Raw genomic sequence first — 22,132 nt, forward strand, 5'->3', positions numbered from 1 at the left:
CTGTCGGACATGGTTGGAGGTTGGGGGCACTAAGGGGGGCTGGAAGTTCTGCACAAAGCTAGAAGGGGCATTTCAGTGGGCCAGGGAGCACAGTGGGAGGTTGGGGGGCACTGCAGCCCACTATGGAAGGCTGGGTGGCACTTTAGGAACTGGGAGGCACTATGGCAAGATAGGGGATTTGCAGCTGGTTGGGAACCAGTACAGGATGTAAGAGCTGGCAGGAGGAACCACAGCATACGGCAGGACACCATGTATTCAACAACCCTACAAGTGTCAAATATTGTATCTGCAGCAACCCAAGATCTGCAATGCAGAGTAGTTTTAACTTGTTGCTGACCGCATTATGTACAGAGAGAGCTTCAGGTCTCAAATAATGATTGGGAGTTGATGAGATGGGCTCCAGATCATGTGACCACCATTCCCAGTGGTCATGTGATTGGGAAGTTTGTCCCAGTCCAAGGGTTGTGGCAGGCAGGCAGAAAGGATAACGACAGGACCGCTTTAAGTTTGAGGATACCCTAATATATATATATATATATATATATATATATATACACACACACACATATATATACACACACACATATATATACACACACACATATATATACACACACACATATATACACACACACACACACACACACACACACACACACACAATGCATATACATAATTTATATATAAAATATATATTTTTATATACCTTTTAAAAATGTTTATTACGGGAAGGTGTCATTTATTAATTACAGGTACTTATATAGCTCTGTCAATTTACTCCGCGCTTTACATATACTTTATACTGTACAGTCACATCAGTCCCTAACGCTCATAACAGACTGCAAGCAATTTTCAGCCAGTCTGTACCAAAAGAAAGACTTAGGAGAGGCTGAGTTTCTTCTTGTTAACATGGAATGAAAAAGGCAAGCATCTAAATCTTTAACCATGCATTAGGACAGTGTTCAAATCCAATTTACAACCGATAATGAGATCTGCCAACACAGTACACACATGGTTAATTATGGCAAACAAAGCACCCCCCTCCTCCTTACCAGAAATGGAGAACTAAATAGAATTTTTCAGTGCCGCAATTATCAGAAAAGAGAATGGTAAGCAGCAATTTTGAAACATTTTGTGCTATGTGAATGAGAACATGCAACACTCTGTAAACGTAGGTGTTTTCCCAATATGGCTGCACAAAGTTGAAATCCACTTTAAGGATAACCAGCTACAGTTGTGGTCTGCATATGCAATCTTAAATTAGTATAAAAGTACATTATTTTGAATGAAGGATTTAGATTTGTCATCTTATTTAAAGCAGCACCAAAGTCTTTAAAAAAATGCAAGCAAACAAGCTGTCGATTGTAGAAGAGGCATAAAACTTCTCTTCTGCAATAAAATAAACCAACCTGCCTGCTCCAAGTCTTCTTTAAAATGTTCATATATGCAACTCAGTATACATTCTGTGCCTGAGATCTGGGATGACTGAACTCCCACGCATGCACAAGGTATACATCACCCTTTTGCTGGCCAATCAAAAAAAAAAAAACGGTTTGCAGTAACTGCTTATAAAGCTGGAGAATGGCTTCAATTTGTTATTATATTTACATTTTCTTCTACATCTAACATACCCCTCCACCCAGACTGACAATGTTACTTTGAAAGGGTGCCCGTGTGCTCCTCCATCCAGAGTGGGGGTATTCTAATGCAAGAGCTGCATTACTGGTCAGATCACCAGGTGAAGAGAGAGGGAAAAAAATAAACAACAAAATAGAAAACTAATGCACCCACTACATCTAATGCTTGGTAAGCTGCAATATATTACATTTTTGGTTTTGGGTTTAATGCCACTTTAAGGATCAGGCAGAGAAAGTAGAGCCAAGGGACAAATATAAATCTTTCATATGTAATTCTAAATGCTTTTATTTATCTAAAACCAACTATTTTGATTTTAGCATATGCTTAGTAGTGGCTGTCCAATTGCTGCACTTTCATGGTGCAAAATAAAGAAGGCTTGCCAAACTAACATCATTTTGTAATGCCCTAACTATGTATGTATTCTTGGCTACATTTCCACAGTCGACTAGCCCTGATGGAAAAGACAGTGGCAGGAATTCCTGTAGCTGTTTTTGCCACCTGTGAGTGGCTAGCTGCAGCCATGGAGCCCGGTAGACTTCAATGATAGGTCACTGGTGGCCGCAGCTATCCATGGGTCCGCACAGCCAGCGATTACCTGCGGTGATGACTACTGGATGCACATTGAAATGTACAGGGCTCAGCAGCCGCAGCTAGTCACTCATAGGTGGAAAAAACAGCTGCAGGAATCAGCAGATTCCTACCTTTGTCATTCACACTAGGCATTTACTTGAGAGCAGGAGGATCAATGGACTATGAGAGAGTTCACCAGCATCCTCACAGTTCACGGAGAACTACAAGCTGTCATTTGGAATGGATGACTGTACTTGTAGGCTATTCATTCACAGAAACATGAGAATGAATGATGTGGCCATGTGGGCAGAGCCCTGCATGGCCATGCTGTTTTTAAATAGTGACTGTGGGGGGGGGGGGGGGGGCACCTTTGGGGGGGGGGCAGGGGGACAGAGGTGTGACTACCCAGTTTTTAAAATTACAAGCCCCCAAACTCCCCGCCTGCCCTCTGGGATACTTCACAGGTCCCAGGGGACTGTGGCCCCTTTTTAAAAGCACAGCAGGAAACCAGCTGTAAAGCCGCAAACTTCACTCCAGGTTTCCCTTAGTCAAGATGGTGGTGCCAGCACCTGAATCAGCTTGGATTGAGGACACCTCTGGATCCCTGGACAGGTAAGTGCCTTAGTATTAAAAGTCAGCAGCTACAGTATTTGTAGCTGCTGCCTTTCACTTTTTTTCTGGGTGGGAAGGGGAGGGTGCGGGGGCTGGAACTCTACTTTAAAGTGACATAAATATCAGATATCTCTGAACAGGTTGCAAAGAGCTTATTTTTGGTTTCTGAAGCAGACGGAATCTGGAGAAGCTGTGCATAGTTACCAATCAGCTTCTAGTCTCAGCTTGTTCAGTTAAGCTGTGCTAATGAAAGCTCGAAGCTGATTGGTTGCCATGCAAAGCTTCTCCAGATTCCGTCTGCTCCAGTCTTAGTAAGTGCACCTCACCATATACCAGTCTGATTTAAGAAAACAATGCAAGGAGAAAATGCTATTAATAGTAGGTGATTAGAGTCAACTTTGTCCTGTCTGACATCAGTACATAGTTACAGTTAGTCTGACTAAAAGAAAAGACAAAAGTCCATCCAGTTCAACCAGTAAAGAGAATTTTAATTGGCTGGTAAGGAATACTCAACTATTCATTCGAGTAAAATGGCTCAGGAACCATACCTGATTTTAGTTTCGAGGGAGAGATTCCACCAGCCAAAATGATCAACAAGTTCTTAGGTGGATGAGATGATGGTGATCTGGTGTAAGTTATTTCCGCCATAGCGGTGAGAAAATTTCAGTTACCAGGGACAATTCTGCCAGCTGAAATGATCAACGTTCTATTAGATGGATGATGTTGATGTGGTGTAGAAGTTATGTCCCCCATATCGGTGAAAAGTCCAACACAGTGGAGCTGGTTTTTCATTATTCCTCAATATAAGGAATGAACTATAGAAATTAAGAACTATAAAAACTGGACCAAAGCGGAGTTTTGCAAAGAACAACCAATCAAATTCAGTGAATAATTATAAAGATGCCATCCAACTACATGCAGTCCACAGCTCAATTTTTTTTATATAGGTCAATCCCTAATAATTTACAACTGTATAATACATTTTATTTCTCCTTCATCCATATCCACAATCAAGTTGCTTATATTACATGTAGGAAATATCAAATTATTCTGTGATTTAAATAGAAAACAAATTGTGATTTGTGAAGTCCATTAGATCACATTTGAAGACCTCATTTATTAAAAAAAAAAAAAAGTCTAAAGAACAATCTGTGTTGTCTCATGTTAACTAACCAGGTTCAAACCTGCACTGCAAAATGAGTTTGACTGAAAGAGGAAAACTACGGAAAGGCTGATTGGTTGCACTAGAGCAACATAGGAAGTTCTTAGTTGACACAATAATAAATAAGACTCAGTTGATCTTGAATAGGGGACACAGAGCTCCAAGACTTTCAGATGGAACACATACAGGAAAGGGAACTTGTCTGAAGCAAAATTCCCATGCAGTAAACCTATCTTGTCTAGAAGAAAGTTCTAGTGTGTCTAAGAATGGGGATTATACCCCTTCAAGTTCCTGTGTACAGTGCACTGATATTATAACTTGTTTTGCTCTTTGGTCGATTCGTCATCTATTAGGTCCTTGAATCCAAGTTTTTCCAGGGGTTCCTTGGTCATTAGTTGTCTGTAACAAAATAAAAAAAAGCATATTGAGAAAATCACTTAATATATGTTCATATTACTATATGAAATAGTTGACACTCTGTCACTTTGGCCATTCAGCCAGCCTCCATTTATACTTGCCTTTGATACCCCACTGCTTAATTGAAACCTTGACAGAATAACCAGTGCTTCCCAACATGTGCCCTCCTAGACACCACACAACACAGAACTTATGCGAACTTATTGTGATCCACATTGGCTCACAATTGATATGATCCAAAAATATTTAGACAGAATAAAAGGTGAATAAAGCACCTGGACATGGCATACACCCACGGGTCCTTAAAGACCTGAGCTCTGTCATTTCAAAGCTATTGTTTCTAATTTTTAGGGACTCTTTAATGACTGGCATAGTACCACTGGATTGGCGTAAGGCCAATGAGGTGCCAATATTTAAAAAGGGGTCAAAATCTTTACCAAGTAATGATAGACCTGTTAGTTTAACTTCTATAGTTGGCAAGATACTGGAGTTTAACCACCTCCCGCCCACCATTTAAGGTAATGACGGGCGCAAGGCGGTTCTCTCGTTCTGGGAGGACGTCATATGACGTCCTCCCTTTCTAACAGGGCATGCGTGGCTCCGGGAGCGCGCAGTGCGGCGATCAGTGGTGCGCTGTGTCCCTTGAACACAGCGGATCACCGATCAATGGAACGAGCCGAAGATGTCGGCTCGGTCATGTGATCAGCTGTGTCCAATCACAGCTGATCGCATATAAATAGGGAAATGGCATTTCTCTCCTCACGAGCTGTCATGCTGACAGCTCGAGAGGAGAGCCGGTAATCAGCTTTACTTAGAGGGAAGATGTGCACTGATCATCAGGGCACTGATGATCTGTGTAGCCCCATCAGTGCCACCTGTCAGTGTCCATCCTTGCCAGCTGTCAGTGCTCATCAATGCCACCTGCCAGTGCCACATCAATGCCACATATCAGTGCCTACCACTGCACATCAATGACACATATCAGTGCCCATCTGAGCTGCCTTTCAGTGTTACCTATCAGTGCCACCTATCAAGGCCAGTCAGTGCTGCCAATCAGTGGCAGCAAGTGTTTCCTATCAGTGCGCATCAGTGCTGCCTATCAGTGCTGTCTATCAGTGCTGCCTATCAGTGCCATATATGAGTACTGCCTTTCAGTGCCCATCAGTGATGCCTGCCAATGGCCATCAGTGCCACCTACCAGTGCCTCCTCATCAGTGCCCATCAGTGCCACCTATCAGTGTAGCCTATCAGTGCCCATCACTGCAGTCTCGTGCACATCAGTGAAGGCAAAAAAAAAAATCACTTATTTACAAAATTGTATAACAAAAACTAATAAAAAAACTTTTTTAAAAAAAACATTTTCAGTGGCTTTTGGTTTGTTTAGCAAAAAATAAAAAAAAAACAGAGGTGATTAAATACCACCAAAAGAAAGCTCTATTTGTCTCAAAAAAAAAAAAAAAAAAAAATTTCATATGGGTACTGTGTTGCATGACCGCACAATTGTCATTCAAAGTGTGACAACGCTGAAAGCTGAAAATTTGCCTGGGCAGGAAGGGGGTATAAGTGGCCTGTAGGCGAGTGGTTAACCACTTCCCGACCGGCCATTGTATATAAACGGCCGGACGGTGGCATTGCAGGGTCGGGTGGCCGTCTATAAACGGCCTCCCCGCACCCTGCTTGTGCGCGCTCCCTGGGAGCGCGCAGCACCGCGATCCGGTGCCCGCTGTGTCCTCCGGACACAGTGAAACACCGATCGTCGGACGGGACCTCTCTACGAGGTCCCGATCATGTGATCACTGACTGGCCAATCAGTGATCACATGGAAAGTAGTAAGCAAGATGTCACTTCTGACATCATTGCTTACTATGTGTGAAATCTGTGAATGATCACAGAGGTCACATGGTACAAGGCTATTCACAAAAGCCTTGTACCATGTGACAAGCTGTGACCAATCACAGCTCACTCAGTTCTTCTCAATGAGTGCAAGAATGCAGACAGAGAGAAAGAGAAATGATTGCTTTTACATCCTATATGGGTGTAAAAGCAATCAGTGTAAAAAAAAAAAAAAAAAAATCTTCATCACCCCTCACAAGTAGTACAGTGTCACCATGGTGACACTGTACTGCTAGGGTGACAGTATGTAAAAAAAAAAAATAAAAATAAAAAATAATAATATAAAAAAATAAAATAAAAATGTAAAAAAATGTTTAAAAATAATTTTTGCTTATAAACTAATTTGGATTTTTTTTTTTACTAAAAAGATAACGGAATAAATTTTGGCTAAGATTTATGATGAAATATTATTTATTTGCAAAATTGTATAAAAAAAAAAAAACACTTTTTTTCAAAATTTTTGGACATTTCATTTACATAGCAAAAAAAATACAAATCCCAGCGGTGAATAAATACCACCAAAATAAAGCTTTATCTATCTCAAAAAAATGGTAAAAAATTAATTTGGGTACAGTGTTGCATGACCGCGCAATTGTCAAAGTGTGATAGCGCTAAAAGCTGAAAATTGCCCTGGTCAGGAAGGGGGTAATAAAAGACCACATAGATGAGTTCTTGCTAGAAAAAAGTATTTTAAAGCAACAGACAGCATGGATTCATGAAAGACAGAAGTTGTCAAACAAATCTGATTTCTTTTTATGAGGAGGTGAGCAAAACCTTGGACAGAGGGGTGGCGGTGGACGTGGTATACTTGGATTTTGCAAAAGCGTTTGACACAGTTCCCCACACATGGCTAATGTGTAGGGTAAAGTCTATGGACTTGGAAAAATCCGTATGTAAATGGTTAGAAAACTGGCTAAAAGATTGTATTCAGAGAGTAGTGGTTAATTATTCATACTCTGAATGGTCTAGGGTTGTCAGTGGTGTACCCCAAGGTTCAGTGTTGGGACCCTTACTGTTTAATATATTTATAAACGATATAGGGTCTGGGATTAAAAATCCCATTTCAGTCTTTGCAGATGACACCCAGCTGTGCAGTGGAATAATGTCCTTACAGGATGTCTCCAATTTACAAGCCAACCTCAATGCACTGTGTAATTGGGCAACTATGTCGCAAATGAGGTTTATTGTGATAAATGTAAGGTTATGCACTTGGGGGCTAAGAATGTGCATGCATCATACATACTAGGGGGAGTACAACTGGGAGAATCAATGGTGGAGAAGGATCTGGGGGTTCTGATAGATCACAAGCTTAATAATGGTATGCAATGCCAAGCTGCGGAGTCTAAAGCTAGCAAAATCCTCTCTTGTATTAAAAGAGGTATAGACTCCAGAGAGAGAGATATCATATTACCCCGGTACAAATCATTAGCAAGACCTCATCTGGAATTTGCAGTTCAGTTTTGGGCACCAATTCACAAAAAGAACATTGGGGAACTGGAGAAAGTACAGAGAAGGGCAACCAAACTGTCAGGGTCCTGTCCACGGCAGAGGTTCTGGAAGATCTGGTATTTCTGCCAGTACTCTGCATGGCCACAGAAGGACACATCAGCCTCATTCTGGTGCCAGACGGCCTTTATAAGGAGGCTCATCACTTCTTCAAGTTGCTGGATGATCTCAAGCTCCCCGTGCCCTGTTCTTGTTTCCTGTGACTTGACCCGTGATTTCCTGTTACTGACTCGGCTTGCTTCTGGACCTGTCTACTCTGCCTTACCCCTGATCTGACCTCGGCCGGACTTATGGATACTCTCTCTCTCTCTCTCGCTCGCTCCTCTGTGTATGACCTCAGCTATCCAATCTGACTACGTCTGCTCTGATTCCCACCTGGTACCTGACCTTGGCTTGAACCGACTACCCAGTAAACATCTTAATCCCGGAAGGGCTTGCATACCACGCACAGGCGCCTCCTGTCTTCAGACCTATCTCCGTGCACCAGCTGTGCTTCTGAGTGGACCACCAACCAGCACTCCTACAGGCGACCTGTGCAACTTTGGGCCTGATTCCCGCTGTCCCACTCTCAGGGGAGTCCGGAACTTAGCCGCAAGGGAATCCCTCTCTCCATCGGCCTCCAACACCAGGTACGTAATACAAATTGATCAAAGGCATGGAGGAGCTCAGCTATGAGGAAAGATTAGAGGAACTGAATTTATTCTCTCTTGAGAAAAGGAGATTAAGGGGGGATATGATCAACATGTATAAATACATCAGTGGTTCATATAGTGAACTCGGTGTAGAATTATTCACCCTGAGGTCATCACAGAGGACAAGGGGGCACTCTCTGCATCTGGAGGAAAAGAAATTTAATCTCCGAACATGGAAAGGTTTCTTCACAGTGAGAGCTGTGAAAATGTGGAATAGACTCCCTCAAGAGTTGGTTCTGGCCAGCTCAGTGGATTGCTTTAAAAAAGGTCTGGATTCTTTCCTGGATACACAGAATATAACTGGATACTAACATTTATAGGTAAAGTTGATCCAGGGAATATCCGATTGCCTCTCCGGGGATCAAGAAGGAATTTTTTCCCCTGCAGGAGCAACTTGGATCATGGTTTGCTGGGTTTTTGCCTTCCTCTGGATCAACTGTGGGTATAGTATTATAACTTTTTTTTTTTTTTTAATGGTTGAACTGGATGTACTTTTGTTTTTTCTCAACCAGACTAACTATGTAAATATATATATATGCAGGGTTAGGACTAATGGCTCCATCAGGAGTGGCATGATGGGAGAGATCAGGAAAGGGGAGAGCTTAAGAGAACAGTTGGGCTTTCAATAGACTCTGAAAGACATTGGGTGATCTATCATGCGTAATGTATTATATAAGGTGCAAAGAACAAGACATCTTCCAGATCATACTGGGGAAAAGACCATTTCAAGTCCAGTCCTTCTAAAGACAGCAAGCTTAATTCTAGCAACCTATAGTGGAACTGTAGCCAATGCTTTTTTTTTTATTCTGGATAGAAGAGAATGGTTGGAACCTTTTTGAAGTTTTTACTGTGATGTCTTCATTAGGGAGACTAGTTCACATTTCCTGTCCTGGTGACAACACAGGAAATGGGGGGAATCTCGCCAATAAGAATAAAACAAAGCACATCTAGCAGACGTTCTAAGTATTTTTCACTGCGGTATTAAAAAGTTTCTTTGTTATCTATGTCTTCAATGGAGAGATTCCTTTTATTTACCAACCCACTGTCGGAAGACAGGTATCTGATAAAGCACCACATGCCTGAAGTATGTTGTGCTAAAATACATGATCCTACTGCAGAAGCACAATGGCAACTGAACTGCATGTCTGAGAACTGGAGTGGTTTCTGAAATGAAAACCCAAGCAATATATACTATACATAAAACCAGCTACTTCAAACTGGGAATAAAATATAAAATTACAATACTTAAAAACTGGAAAATTTTTATCCAACACTTAATGGAAGCTGAGCAGTTGGGCATTGCAATGCTGACAGTGAAGCTTATTTTGGGATATGTTCACCCCCATTTTCACAATTTTCATCGGTTTTAAAGCCTAAGTGCAGCCAAAATAATATATATATATGTATATATAAAAAAAGAATCAGCACAAGGAACATAACTCACGGTCAGTATGATCTGTCCCTTGTGCAGATTCCTCTTCTGTTAGTAGAAATCCTCCCCCATCCTACCCCCCTTCACCCAACTGCTATAGTTTCCCAAAGCTGCAGGTGTTTAATAGAACTACGGGGCTGTCACATGGTCTCACCAAGAGAATCCAACTATGCCTACCCTGTTCCTCCATTCATGGAAGCCACATTATAGCTTCTTTGAATGAAACATGATCTATGAATGAAAGGGGAGGACCCATCAATCATTCGCCCATCCTTCATCTATAGATCCTGTTTCAGTCATAGAAGAGCAGGAATATTCTGGCACTCTTGATGAGAGCCTGTGACAGCACCTTACTTCTATTAACCCCTGCAGCACTGGATGCTTATGGTGGCAGGGGTGAAGGAGGCAGTACAAAGGATTATTTCTACTAACAGATGAGGAATCAGCATAAGGGATACATCATAGTGACTGTAAATTATGTCCCTTGTGCTGATATTTTTGTTTTATTTTAGCTACACTTGGGCTTTAACTGCAGATTTCAGATGTATACAGTTCTATAGGCTGGATTCACACCTCTGCGTTTCTGCCTGATGCAGTTTCATTGAATCAATGAAAAATGAGTAAGTCCACATGTTAGTGTATGCATGCATTAAATTGTGCATTGAAATGCAATGCAAGGTGCATTGTAATATGCATGGATACATGTTGACATCCGTGTTGATGTATTTCTATTGATTTAAATGATAAATGCATCAAGATAAAAATTCAGAGGTGTGAGTAGGCCCTAAGACAGAGATGAGGCAAGAGGAAACAAGCAAGCGCACATTTCCCATGCTTTCTGCATGTATTAGTGTAGAGCAGCTTAAGAATATAATGTTCACAAATACAAACAATATCTTCACCAGGCAGTTCCACCAGAAATTCTGGTAGGTTAACTATATGAACCTATTGTTAACCTGGGAAATTTACATGACATAAAACAGAATATTTACTTATCCAATCCATGCTGCTGGACTGGTGTCTGCGGTGTCTTTTCCCCATGCCCCAGCATTCTAAAGTGCTGATTTCATCAAGAACTCTGCAAGGTCCATAGCGCTGCATTGGATGTCATGATGCCACGGGACAGTCTACTACTGGAACTTGGGAAGTGCCATAGCAAGCAGCTTACTATGGGGCACTCAGAAGGGAGAAGGAGCAGAGAGTGCCAGCGGGGGACATGTTTGTTATTTTAATAAAAAAAAATAAATAAAAAAGCTTTATAAACCACTGTATTGGGTATGTCAGCTCTAACAATACATTTATCTTATTTGCTACATTTTGGTCTTCTAAATACAGTATACCATTCAAAGAATTTTATCATATTTGTTTGACAAGTGTGAAAAAAATAGCTGCTCATCCTGCAAGAAATTCTGCGAGCTGACAACTCCCTGTACTTTCTGCCTCTGGAGTGTTACCAGTTAAATATATTCTCTGCTATCTCTGTGGCCTACTCACACCTCTGCATTTTTATCTTGATGCATTTATCATTTAAATCAATAGAAATACATCAACGAAGATGTCAACATGTATCCATGCATATTACAATGCACTGTGCATTGCATTTCAATGCACGATTTAATGCATGCATGTATTAACATGTGTGTGCATTTACACCTCCCCCTGTTATGGAGAAGAGAGGGAAGTGTTATCTAGTTGAAATACAGGTTGCACTTCCAGGTGAGAAAGGGACCTCAAAAGCACCAAAGACATGGGCTGTTGGTCACAGATAAGGACAATGCTGACCTTGTACTCTATCAACATTCTCACAATAGAATCAGCTTTTAAAACTGTTATGAGATGGTACTTGGTCCCGGCCCACCTAGCGCACCTCCACTCCTCTTTCTCCGATAACTGTTTCTGCGGTTGTACTACCCCAAGAGATGTCCTACATACATGGTGGACATGCCCTATGCTTTCCCAGTTCTGGCCAAAGGTCCTTAAACTCTTGCACTCCCCACTAACTTGTCCTTTTTCTAGAGATCCTTGGTACATCCTTCTCCATTTGAAACCCCCAGGCCTTTCAAAACACCAATTCAAGTTGGCTATGTACGTATTATTGGCAGCTAAATAAACTATAGCAAAGGCCTGAAAACAACAATTCATATCTTTTAAGGAAGTCCAATGTTGCAAAGACTTTTTCCTGGTAAATGAAAAACTCTCTAGCATCTTCTCTGACACACACAAGAGATTTATCAAAATATGGACTCCTTGGATCCAACATGCCCATCTGACTATATCAATAGATCATTTAATACACTATAACTCTGGTGGCCCCACAACCCGGACCCAGATGCTTTAGATTTTCTTTTTTAGATTTTTTTTTTTATGATAGGCTGTATACTTTTTTGATTCAATTATATACTTTATGCATTTCAAATGCTGTTATTTTTTCACTGTTGTCAGTCGCACAGCAATGGGTGTATAGTTTTCCTGCGCCCTTCTGTTGCAGTACTGACTTGATGTGCTTTGTTGTTTCAGTTATCTCTCATTTGACATACAAATTACTTGTCTCTACCTATGGATATATGTTCCAATGCACGACTGCAATAGACTGGTTCAGTTTATTTCTACTTTATGTACACGATAGTGGTTGTATTTGTACCATTTAAATGAAAAATATTCAATAAACACCTATTGAAAGGATAAAAATGTATTGAAATGAAATACAGGTTACGCAGTCCTAACACACTCCCTGTCCTAGGGTAACAAGGCTGCTCAGTATGGTTGTCACCCCAGGACAGGAAGTGCGTTAATGGCAGGATTACCAGGTAAAAATAAAGCAAAAAAGTACTAAAAAAAACAAAACAAACAAAAGTAATGCAGTTGCCAAATTAACCCCTTCACGTCGGCGTCTGCTGGCCCTTTAAGGAGTTTCTGATGCCGGGAGGTGGGGCAGGGTTTAGGGTCATATGACTGTCGTGATTGGCTGTCACGGCAGTCACATGATCAGAAAGTTCCCGATGCAAGGAGAGATTGAAACCTTTCCGCAGGGTGCGTGCTCTCAGCACGTTTGTTTACAAATGGTACGCAAATATGCGGCCGCTCGGCGTTAAGGCCCAGACTCTGAGAGGCTGCATATTTGCTTACTATAGGCGTGAAGAGGATAGAGGACTAGTAAGCTGCAATACTATCATTTGTGTTGGTGTTTAGATACACTTTACAGGTGTGAAGGTTCTCATTCCAACTTGGTTTGCACAAACCTTTCCATTCTACACTCCAAATATTCCTTTGATTCTTCTCTGCACAGATTACTCTGAAATGAGTTCTCCCGTAAGCACTTCATGAACGTCAGTTTAAAAGGTTTACATTCACCTGTAGGGAATAAGTAGAATGATCAAAATAACTGGAATACATACAAGTACACAAAACAGTGGATATATATAGATATATATATATATATATATATATATACACACACACACACTATATATATATACACACACACACACACACACACACACACACACACACACTTTGAAAACCAATACAATCCTAATACCAAACCTAAAAATTCATAAATATACACAAATTGACAAAAAGATGTGCAAAATAGTGAATATATAAAGTCTCATGTATCTTAATACTCCTTTACTCTTTCACCACTTCATGAGGCATAAACCAGTGTTCCTCCACCAACACCCAGATTGTGCTCTCACCTGGAGCTTTCTGACCTCACATCTTGTAACTCCTTCTCCTCCTCTTCCCAACGGTCCGTTAAAATAACGGAACAGGCAGATATAGTGCTTCATTGTTTATAACACTATTTAAAATAAGATAAAAAACGCCAACACAAGTTTTGGTGCTAGATCGCACCAGATAAAAACCGCATAACAAGCAATACACTTCCTCCGTAATCCTTCCTCTGATCTGATCTCCCCAGGGGCTAGCTGACGTCACGGTGCAACGTGCTGCACTAATTTGTTTATTTTAAAGCAGTATTAAACCCAAAAATGTAATATATTGCAGCTTACCAATAATCAGATGTGGTGGTTGCATTAGTTTTTTTTTTAGGCTTTTTTTTCTCTCCGTTTTCACCTGATGATCTGGCTAGTAACACACCTCCTGTATTAGAGTGTCTCAACTCTAGATGAATGAGCACAGGGGGCACATTTGGACAGCAGCATTGTCAGTCTGGGAGGAGTGTTACATGTGCTAGCAGATTTAAATACACTAACAAAATGAAGCCAAACTCCAGCTAATACTTTATAAGCAGTTACAGCAAGCAGTTTTTTTTCTTTCGGGATAAAAGCTTTATATGAATAAATAAAAGCTGATCATTGTAAGCACCCCTGCCAGTGGTATATGGTATGTCTCAACCCTCAAACTGGTACATTTGCAGGGCATGTTGTTCTGTTGATAAACAACAGACTTACTGATAGGATTATCAAGTGAAAATAAAGGAAAGAAAGCCTTATAAAGAAAACTAATACAGTCATCACATCTAAGAATTGGAAAGCTACAGTATAATAAATGTTTGCTTTTGGGTTTAATGCTGTATTAAAGTAGTTTTAAAGCCTAAACATTTTTTTACCTTCATGCATCCCTTGCATTAAAGCGGAATTCCACTCAAAAGTGGAAGCTCCGATTGTTTGCCCCCCCCCCTCCCTCCACTGCCATATTTGGCACCTTTTGGGAGGGAGGGGGGGAGCGGTACCTGGTTTTGACAGGTACCCGCTCCCACTTCCGGCTCAGTTTGCCACAGTGACGTTCGGACCCCCTCCTTCCTCCCGCAGTCTCCTGGGAACCTTCAACTCGCACACATGCACGTGCAGTGAGCACCCGGCTACAAAGCCGCAAGAGGTCCCAGTTGTGATGCTGGCTCCAGGGAGAGAAGAGGGAAAAAAAGGACCGCACGGTTGAGCACATAGCTGGACCCTGGGACAGGTAAGTGTGTGTTTATTAAAAGTCATCAGCTTCAGTTTTTGTAGCTGCTGACTTTAATAAACACAAAACTGACTGGAACTCCGCTTTAAATTAAAAAATGTTTAGGTACTAGTATGCCCCCTCCCCACCCCTATACTTATTTGAGCCCTCACCTGACCACTATGCTTGTCTGTAGCGGAGCTCACCCTTCTAACCACTCTCACAGGCTTAGCTGAGAACGCTACCACTGCTGTCAGTCAATCTTGTGATGAGTGGGAGCAGGGCCGAGATGCAAAGTCTGTGTCTATAGATGCAGGCAGCACAGCTCAGGATTGACGCACAGGCATGCCACCATAAGAAGCAGCAGGAAGAGGAGGATCAGGGCATTGGTGGGGGACCCGAGAAAGGGAAGGAGCGGGACGCCGCTGGGGGACCCGAGAAAGGGCGAGGAGCGGGACGCCGCTGGGGGACCCGAGAAAGGGCGAGGAGCGGGACGCCGCTGGGGGACCCGAGAATGGGAGGATTGGGTACCGCTGGGGGACCCGAGAAGAGAAGGATCAGAGTGCTAGTGGGGGAGCACCGGGAAGAGGAGGATCCGGGCTGCTCTGTGCAATACCTTTGCACAGGGAAGTGAGTATAAACCTGTTATTTTATAGAAATAAAAGAGAGTTTACAGTCACTTTAAGCCATACATATGTTTACTCATGAGGATATGCAAACACAGACTTTCCGTCCTGGCCACTACTGTACTTGCAAACCCCCATGCATGCCCTGCCTAGTTTGGCAATGCCCTGCTTACAACTGATTGCTAATGCATGGGCATAACCCCATGGGACACAGAGATAGGGTGGGGGATGGCACATCAAATCAGGCAAATAACGGTCTGCTTTGTTATTCTTATGTTTCTTTATAACATATTCCATCCCCATAGGTTTGTTTAAAGGGTGTGATGAGCCGAGTCAAGGCATAAAATAATGAAAAGGAATACAGTACTATCACTGTAAAACAAAATGAAAACAAATATAACCACCAAATATTGCGGCACCCACTGTTATAAAGTACATGGATAAAAATCCAGATAGATCTTCTATATTTTACCCTACTACATACCATAATACACACCCTAACCATCCACCCGGGGGCGCTGTTTCATACATCTGCAATCACTTTTCATCTCACCTTTGCAAAGCTCATTAGAACATTAGATTTTACAATAAAAATAAATAAGTGACAGTCTAGCTCCTCCCAATTCCTTCTCCTGCTGCCCACAGCTCACCAAAGTGATCCAGAGGAAAAGATCCCTTGTCTGGAGGTCGAGGTTTGAAATTTTTTGTCCCAAAGTTCATAGCAGTCGACATGTTGATATAAACTCTCGAGATCCGCTTCCTGTAACCTCTTCCAATGAGTTCATAAAGGACATGCGTGCCCACTTCTGACAGGACCGAGACAGCTTCGTTACACTCAATACGCATGCGTGCCCTCTTCTGAACTGCTGGCGGCAGTTTTCTTATATTTAGTGCGCGTGCGTACTCTTCGAAGAGCTCACTGCACATGCGTATGTCACGAATGGGAAGCAAGTTTTATTCTGTTCCTGTATGCAGAGCGTGGCGAAGTGAATTGCTGACTCTGACATCAGTTACAGTAGGATTGCCAGTTATACAGTGATAGTAATAATAAGAATGCAGAGGAAATAGGCTGTCAACATTCCCTGGAATGTGAAGGAAGTCCTGCCATATAGACCTCATACATTATATAGCAGTGGTCTCCAAACTGTGCCCCGGGGCCGGATGTGGCCCTTTCCTTGCTTTTATCTGGCCCTTGGGGCATTACTCCTCCCAATAATGGGGCACTATTCCTCCCACTGACACCAACAATGGCACACTTTCTTTCCCACTGATACCAATAATGGGGCACTATTCCTACTGACAATGATGGGACACTATTCCTCTCACTGACACAATGATGGGACTCTATTCCTCTCACTGACACCAATGATGGGGCACTATTCCTTCCACTGACACCATTGATTGGGCACTATTCCTCCCACTGACACCAATGATGGGACTCTATTCCTCTCACTGACACCAGTGATGGGGCACTATTCCTCCCACTGACACCATTGATTGGGCACTATTCCTCCCACTGACACCAATGATGGGACTCTATTCCTCTCACTGACACCAATGATGGGGCACTATTCCTCCCACTGACACCATTGATTGGGCACTATTCCTCCCACTGACACCAATGATGGGGCACTATTCCTCCCACTGACACAATGATGGGACACTATTCCTTCCACTGACACCATTGATGGGCACTATTCCTCCCACTGACACCAATGATGGGACTCTATTCCTCCCACTGACACCAATGATGGGGCACTATTCCTCCCACTGACACCATTGATTGGGCACTATTCCTCCCACTGACACAATGATGGGACACTATTCCTCCCACTGACACCATTGATGGGCACTATTCCTTCCACTGATACCAATGATGGGACACTATTCCTCCCACTGACACCATTGATTGGGCACTATTCCTCCCACTGACACCAATGATGGGGCACTATTCCTCCCACTGACACAATGATGGGACACTATTCCTTCCACTGACACCATTGATGGGCACTATTCCTCCCACTGACACCAATGATGGGACTCTATTCCTCCCACTGACACCAATGATGGGGCACTATTCCTCCCACTGACACCATTGATTGGGCACTATTCCTCCCACTGACACAATGATGGGGCACTATTCCTCCCACTGACACAATGATGGGACACTATTCCTCCCACTGACACCATTGATGGGCACTATTCCTCCCACTGACACCAATGATGGGACACTATTCCTCCCATTGACACCATTGATGGGGCACTATTCCTTCCACTGATACCAATGATGGGACACTATTCCTCCCACTGACACCATTGATGGGCACTATTCCTCCCACTGCCACCATTGATGGGACACTATTCCTCCCACTGACACCATTGATGGGGCACTATTCCTCTCACTGATACCAATGATGGGGCGCTATTCCTTCCACTGACACCAACAATGGCACATTTTTTTCCCACTGACACCAATGATGTTGCACTATTCCTCCCACTGACACCAACGATGGGGCACTATTCTTCCCACTGACATAATGATGGGGCACTGTTCCTTCCACTGACACCAACAATGGCACATTTTCTTTCCCACTGATACCAATGATGGGGCACTATTCCTCCCACTGAGACCATTGATGGGGCACTATTCCTCCCACTGATACCAATGATGGGGCGCTATTCCTTCCACTGACACCAACAATGGCAAACTTTCTTTCCCACTGATACCAATGATAGGGCACTATTCCTCCCACTGGCACAATTGATGGGCACTATTCCTCCCACTGACACCAATGATGGGACACTATTCCTCCCACTGACACCATCGATGGGCACTATTCCTCCCACTGATACCAATGATGGCGCGCTATTCCCTGCACTGACACCAACAATGGCACACTTTCTTTCCCACTGATACCAATGATGGTGCACTATTCCTTCCACTTATAACAATGATGGGGCACTATTCCTCCCACTGACATAATTGATGGGCACTATTCCTCCCACTGACACCAATGATGGGACACTATTCCTCCCACTGACATAATTGATGGGCACTATTCCTCCCACTGACACCAATGATGGGACACTATTCCTCCCACTGACACCATTGATGGGGCACTATTCCTCCCACTGACACCAGAGATGGGTCACTGTTCCTTCCACTGACACCAATGATGGGGCACCATTCCTTCCACTAACAACAATAACGGGGCACTATTCCTCCCACTGACATCAATGATGGGGCACTATTCCTCCCACTGACACCATTGATGGGCACTATTCCTCCCACTGACACCAATGATGGGACACTATTCCTCCCACTGACACTATTGATGGGCACTATTCCTCCCACTGACACCATTGATGGGACACTATTCCTCCCACTGACACCATTTATGGGGCACTATTCCTCCAACTGACACAATGGTGGGGCACTGTTCCTCCCACTGACACCAATGATGGGGCATTGTTCCTCCCACTGACATCAATGATGGGGCACTTTCTTTCCCACTGATACCAATTATGGGGCACTATTCCTCCAACTGACACAATGGTGGGGCACTGTTCCTCCCACTGACACCAATGATGGGGCATTGTTCCTCTCACTAACACCAATGATGGGGCACTATTCCTCCCACTGACACCAATGATGGGGCACTATTCTTCCCACTGACACCATTGATGGGGCACTATTCCTTCCACTGACACCAACGATGGCACACTTTTTTTCCCCCACTGATACCAATGATGGGGCACTATTCTTTCCACTGACACCAATAATGGGGCACTATTCTTTCCACTGACACCAATAATGAGGCACTATTCCTCCCACTGACACCATTGATGGGGCACTATTCCTCCCACTGATACGAACGATGGGGCACTATTCCTCCCACTGACACCAGAGATGGGGCACTATTCCTCCCACTGATACCAATGATGGGGCATTATTCCTCCGACTGACACCAGAGATGGGGCACTATTCCTCCCACTGACACCAGAGATGGGGCACTATTCCTCCCACTGACACCAGAGATGGAGCACTATTCCTCCCACTGACACCAGAGATGGAGACTATTCCTTCCACTGACACCAATAACGGGGCACTATTCCTCCCACTGACACAATGATGGGGCACTATTCCTTCCACTGACAACAGTAATGGGGCACTATTCTTTCCACTGACACAAATAACGGTGCACTATTCTTCCCACTGACACCATTGATGGGGCACTATTCCTTCCACTGACACCAACGATGGCACACTTATTTTCCCCCACTGATACCAATAATGGGGCAGTATTCCTCCCAGTGACACAATGATGGGGCACTATTTCTTCCACTGACACCAAGGATGGGGCACTATTCCTTCCGCTAACACCAATAATGAGGCACTATGCCTCTCACTGATACCAATAATGGGGCACTATTCCTCCCACTGACACCAGAGATGGAGCACTATGCCTCCCACTGACACCACAGATGGAGACTATTCCTTCCACTGACACCAATAACGGGGCACTATTCCTCCCACTGACACAATGATGGGGCACTATTCCTTCCACTGACAACAATAATGGGGCACTATTCGTCCCACTGACACCAATGATGGGGCACTATTCCTCCTACTGATGCCATTGATGGGGCACTATTCCTTCCACTGACACCAATGATGGGGCACTTTTTTTCCCCTCTGATACCAATGATGGGGCACTATTCTTTCCACTGACACAAATAACAGTGCACTATTCTTCCCACTGACACCATTGATGGGGCACTATTCCTTCCACTGACACCAACGATGGCACACTTATTTTCCCCCACGGATACCAATAATGGGGCAGTATTCCTCCCAGTGACACAATGATGGGGCACTATTTCTTCCACTGACACCAAGGATGGGGCACTATTCCTTCCGCTAACACCAATAATGGGGCACTATGCCTCTCACTGATACCAATAATGGGGCACTATTCCTCCCACTGACACCAGAGATGGAGCAGAGATGGACCACTGACAAGCTTTAACCAGTGCTCTGCTGGACACCTTTAGAAGTCACAAGACTGCTCTAACTGCTGATGAGAAAAGGTATTTAGCAGGTTATATTTACTAAAATAATTGCATTTCTATGTTCTGTGTACTGTGGGAGATCAGATATAGTGAATGTAGGGTCCTGGGTTTAGTAACACTTTAAGCAGAAGATGTAGTTTCATTTGAAGTGGCTTTATTTAATTTATCAACGTTTTTTGTGCCCAGTCTGTGAATCTATAAACTATCTGAATTACACAGTTGTCTTACTCATCTTCATCTAACATACACATTGAGGTTATTAGGTTCATTACTTACATTACAATGCCTTGTAAATAGTTTGAAGGGGGGTTTTGGCTTTCATTCTTCACCACTAGATGGAGCTCTAACCTTCAATAACTGAACCTGGTCTTTAAGTAGCAATAAAAAATAGAGTTTATTTATTAAATAACAAATAGGAAGTCTCATTTTTGGCTGTCATTTTTTCTTTATACGTAATAGTAGCATTTTAAATTTTTATCTGAATAGTAAATCTGTCATGAGAGAAACCTGAAGGCTGCCACTGCTGATTTGCATACAAGGCCAGCGACTTGTTCAAAGTATTAAATATAATAATAATAAACTTTATTTTATATAGCTCCTCAAAAGGTAGCTTCACAAAGCACTTAACAAAGAAAACAAATAAGAAATATAAAGAATAAAACAAAGGAAAAAAAGGACCATTAAGTGAAAGCTAGTCTATCTCCTAGATTGTAAGCTCGAAAGAGCAGGGCCCTTGAACCCCTCTTGTAGTGTATTGTTACTGTCTTGTCTCATTTTCTGTCCCCTTGCTACTGTACAGCGCTGAGCATACCCTTTGGCGCTATATAAATACTGTATAATAATAATAATAATAAATAAAAAAGTTTTTTTATTTAATTTGAATGAGATTAGAAAAGATGACTCTCTGATGTTCCTTGGAAATGAATTCCAGAGTTTTGGAGCATAGCAGAAGGCTCTGTCTCCTCTCGGTGAGAAGGGGACACACACAGAAGACCAGAATTTGAGGAGCAGAGGTTACGAGGGGGGGGGGGAGTAAGTAGATAAAAGTTCAGACAGATAATGGGGTGCCAAGCCATGAAGAGCCTTATAGGTGAGCAAGAGGATCCTAAAGTCTATGGGAAACCCAACGGGTAGCCAGTGCAAGGCCTCCAGGATTAAAGTGGACCTTCACCCTCTGGATGCACTGGCCGTCATTGTTCTCTTCCTCTGCAATCTAAATTGGAATTTTTTTGTTTTACTTTGTGTACATGTTTATGTTTTTATGCAGTATTTGTGGCTGCTGACTTTTAATTTTTTGGGGGAGCCTGGAGCTCCACTTTAATCATTTTCCCCCCTAGTGCCCAGAACTGAGACTGCTACATCACTTCCTGTTAGCGGAGAAGGTTTTCTGACATCAGAGGATCTTGGGACCTGTAATCCTATAGGGAATACATTCTGTATTCCTGAATGCTGATTGAACTACATCTACCAGAGAGCAGGAAGAATGCTGAGAAAGCAGATATAGCAAGGGACTGGCTTGCACTCTTGGTGTGGGATTCAGAGTTTATCATTTTGGCATATTCGTTAAGTTGAACCAATTCAATTTCAGAATTTGTTTCGTACCTTTGGC

The 22,132-nt window shown here is 42.9% G+C and overlaps 1 protein-coding gene across 1 annotated transcript; it reads right to left on the reverse strand.

Annotated features, from left to right (window-relative positions):
• Window positions 1-3,287: 3,287 nt before the first annotated feature.
• On the reverse strand, window positions 3,288-16,249 carry COX19 (cytochrome c oxidase assembly factor COX19). The gene is made up of 3 exons (XM_089681896.1): window positions 16,101-16,249; window positions 13,162-13,273; window positions 3,288-4,381 (listed from the first exon to the last, which is right to left on the reverse strand). The coding sequence occupies exons 1-3, from the start codon at window positions 16,180-16,182 to the stop codon at window positions 4,294-4,296; spliced, it is 282 nt and encodes a 93-aa protein (XP_089538022.1). The 5' UTR covers window positions 16,183-16,249; the 3' UTR covers window positions 3,288-4,293.
• Window positions 16,250-22,132: the final 5,883 nt, after the last annotated feature.

Source organism: Staurois parvus, unplaced genomic scaffold, assembly GCF_062004578.1.
Source record: "Staurois parvus isolate SC_StPar_1 unplaced genomic scaffold, SC_StPar_1.0 ptg000018l, whole genome shotgun sequence".
Taxonomy (NCBI): domain Eukaryota; kingdom Metazoa; phylum Chordata; class Amphibia; order Anura; family Ranidae; genus Staurois; species Staurois parvus.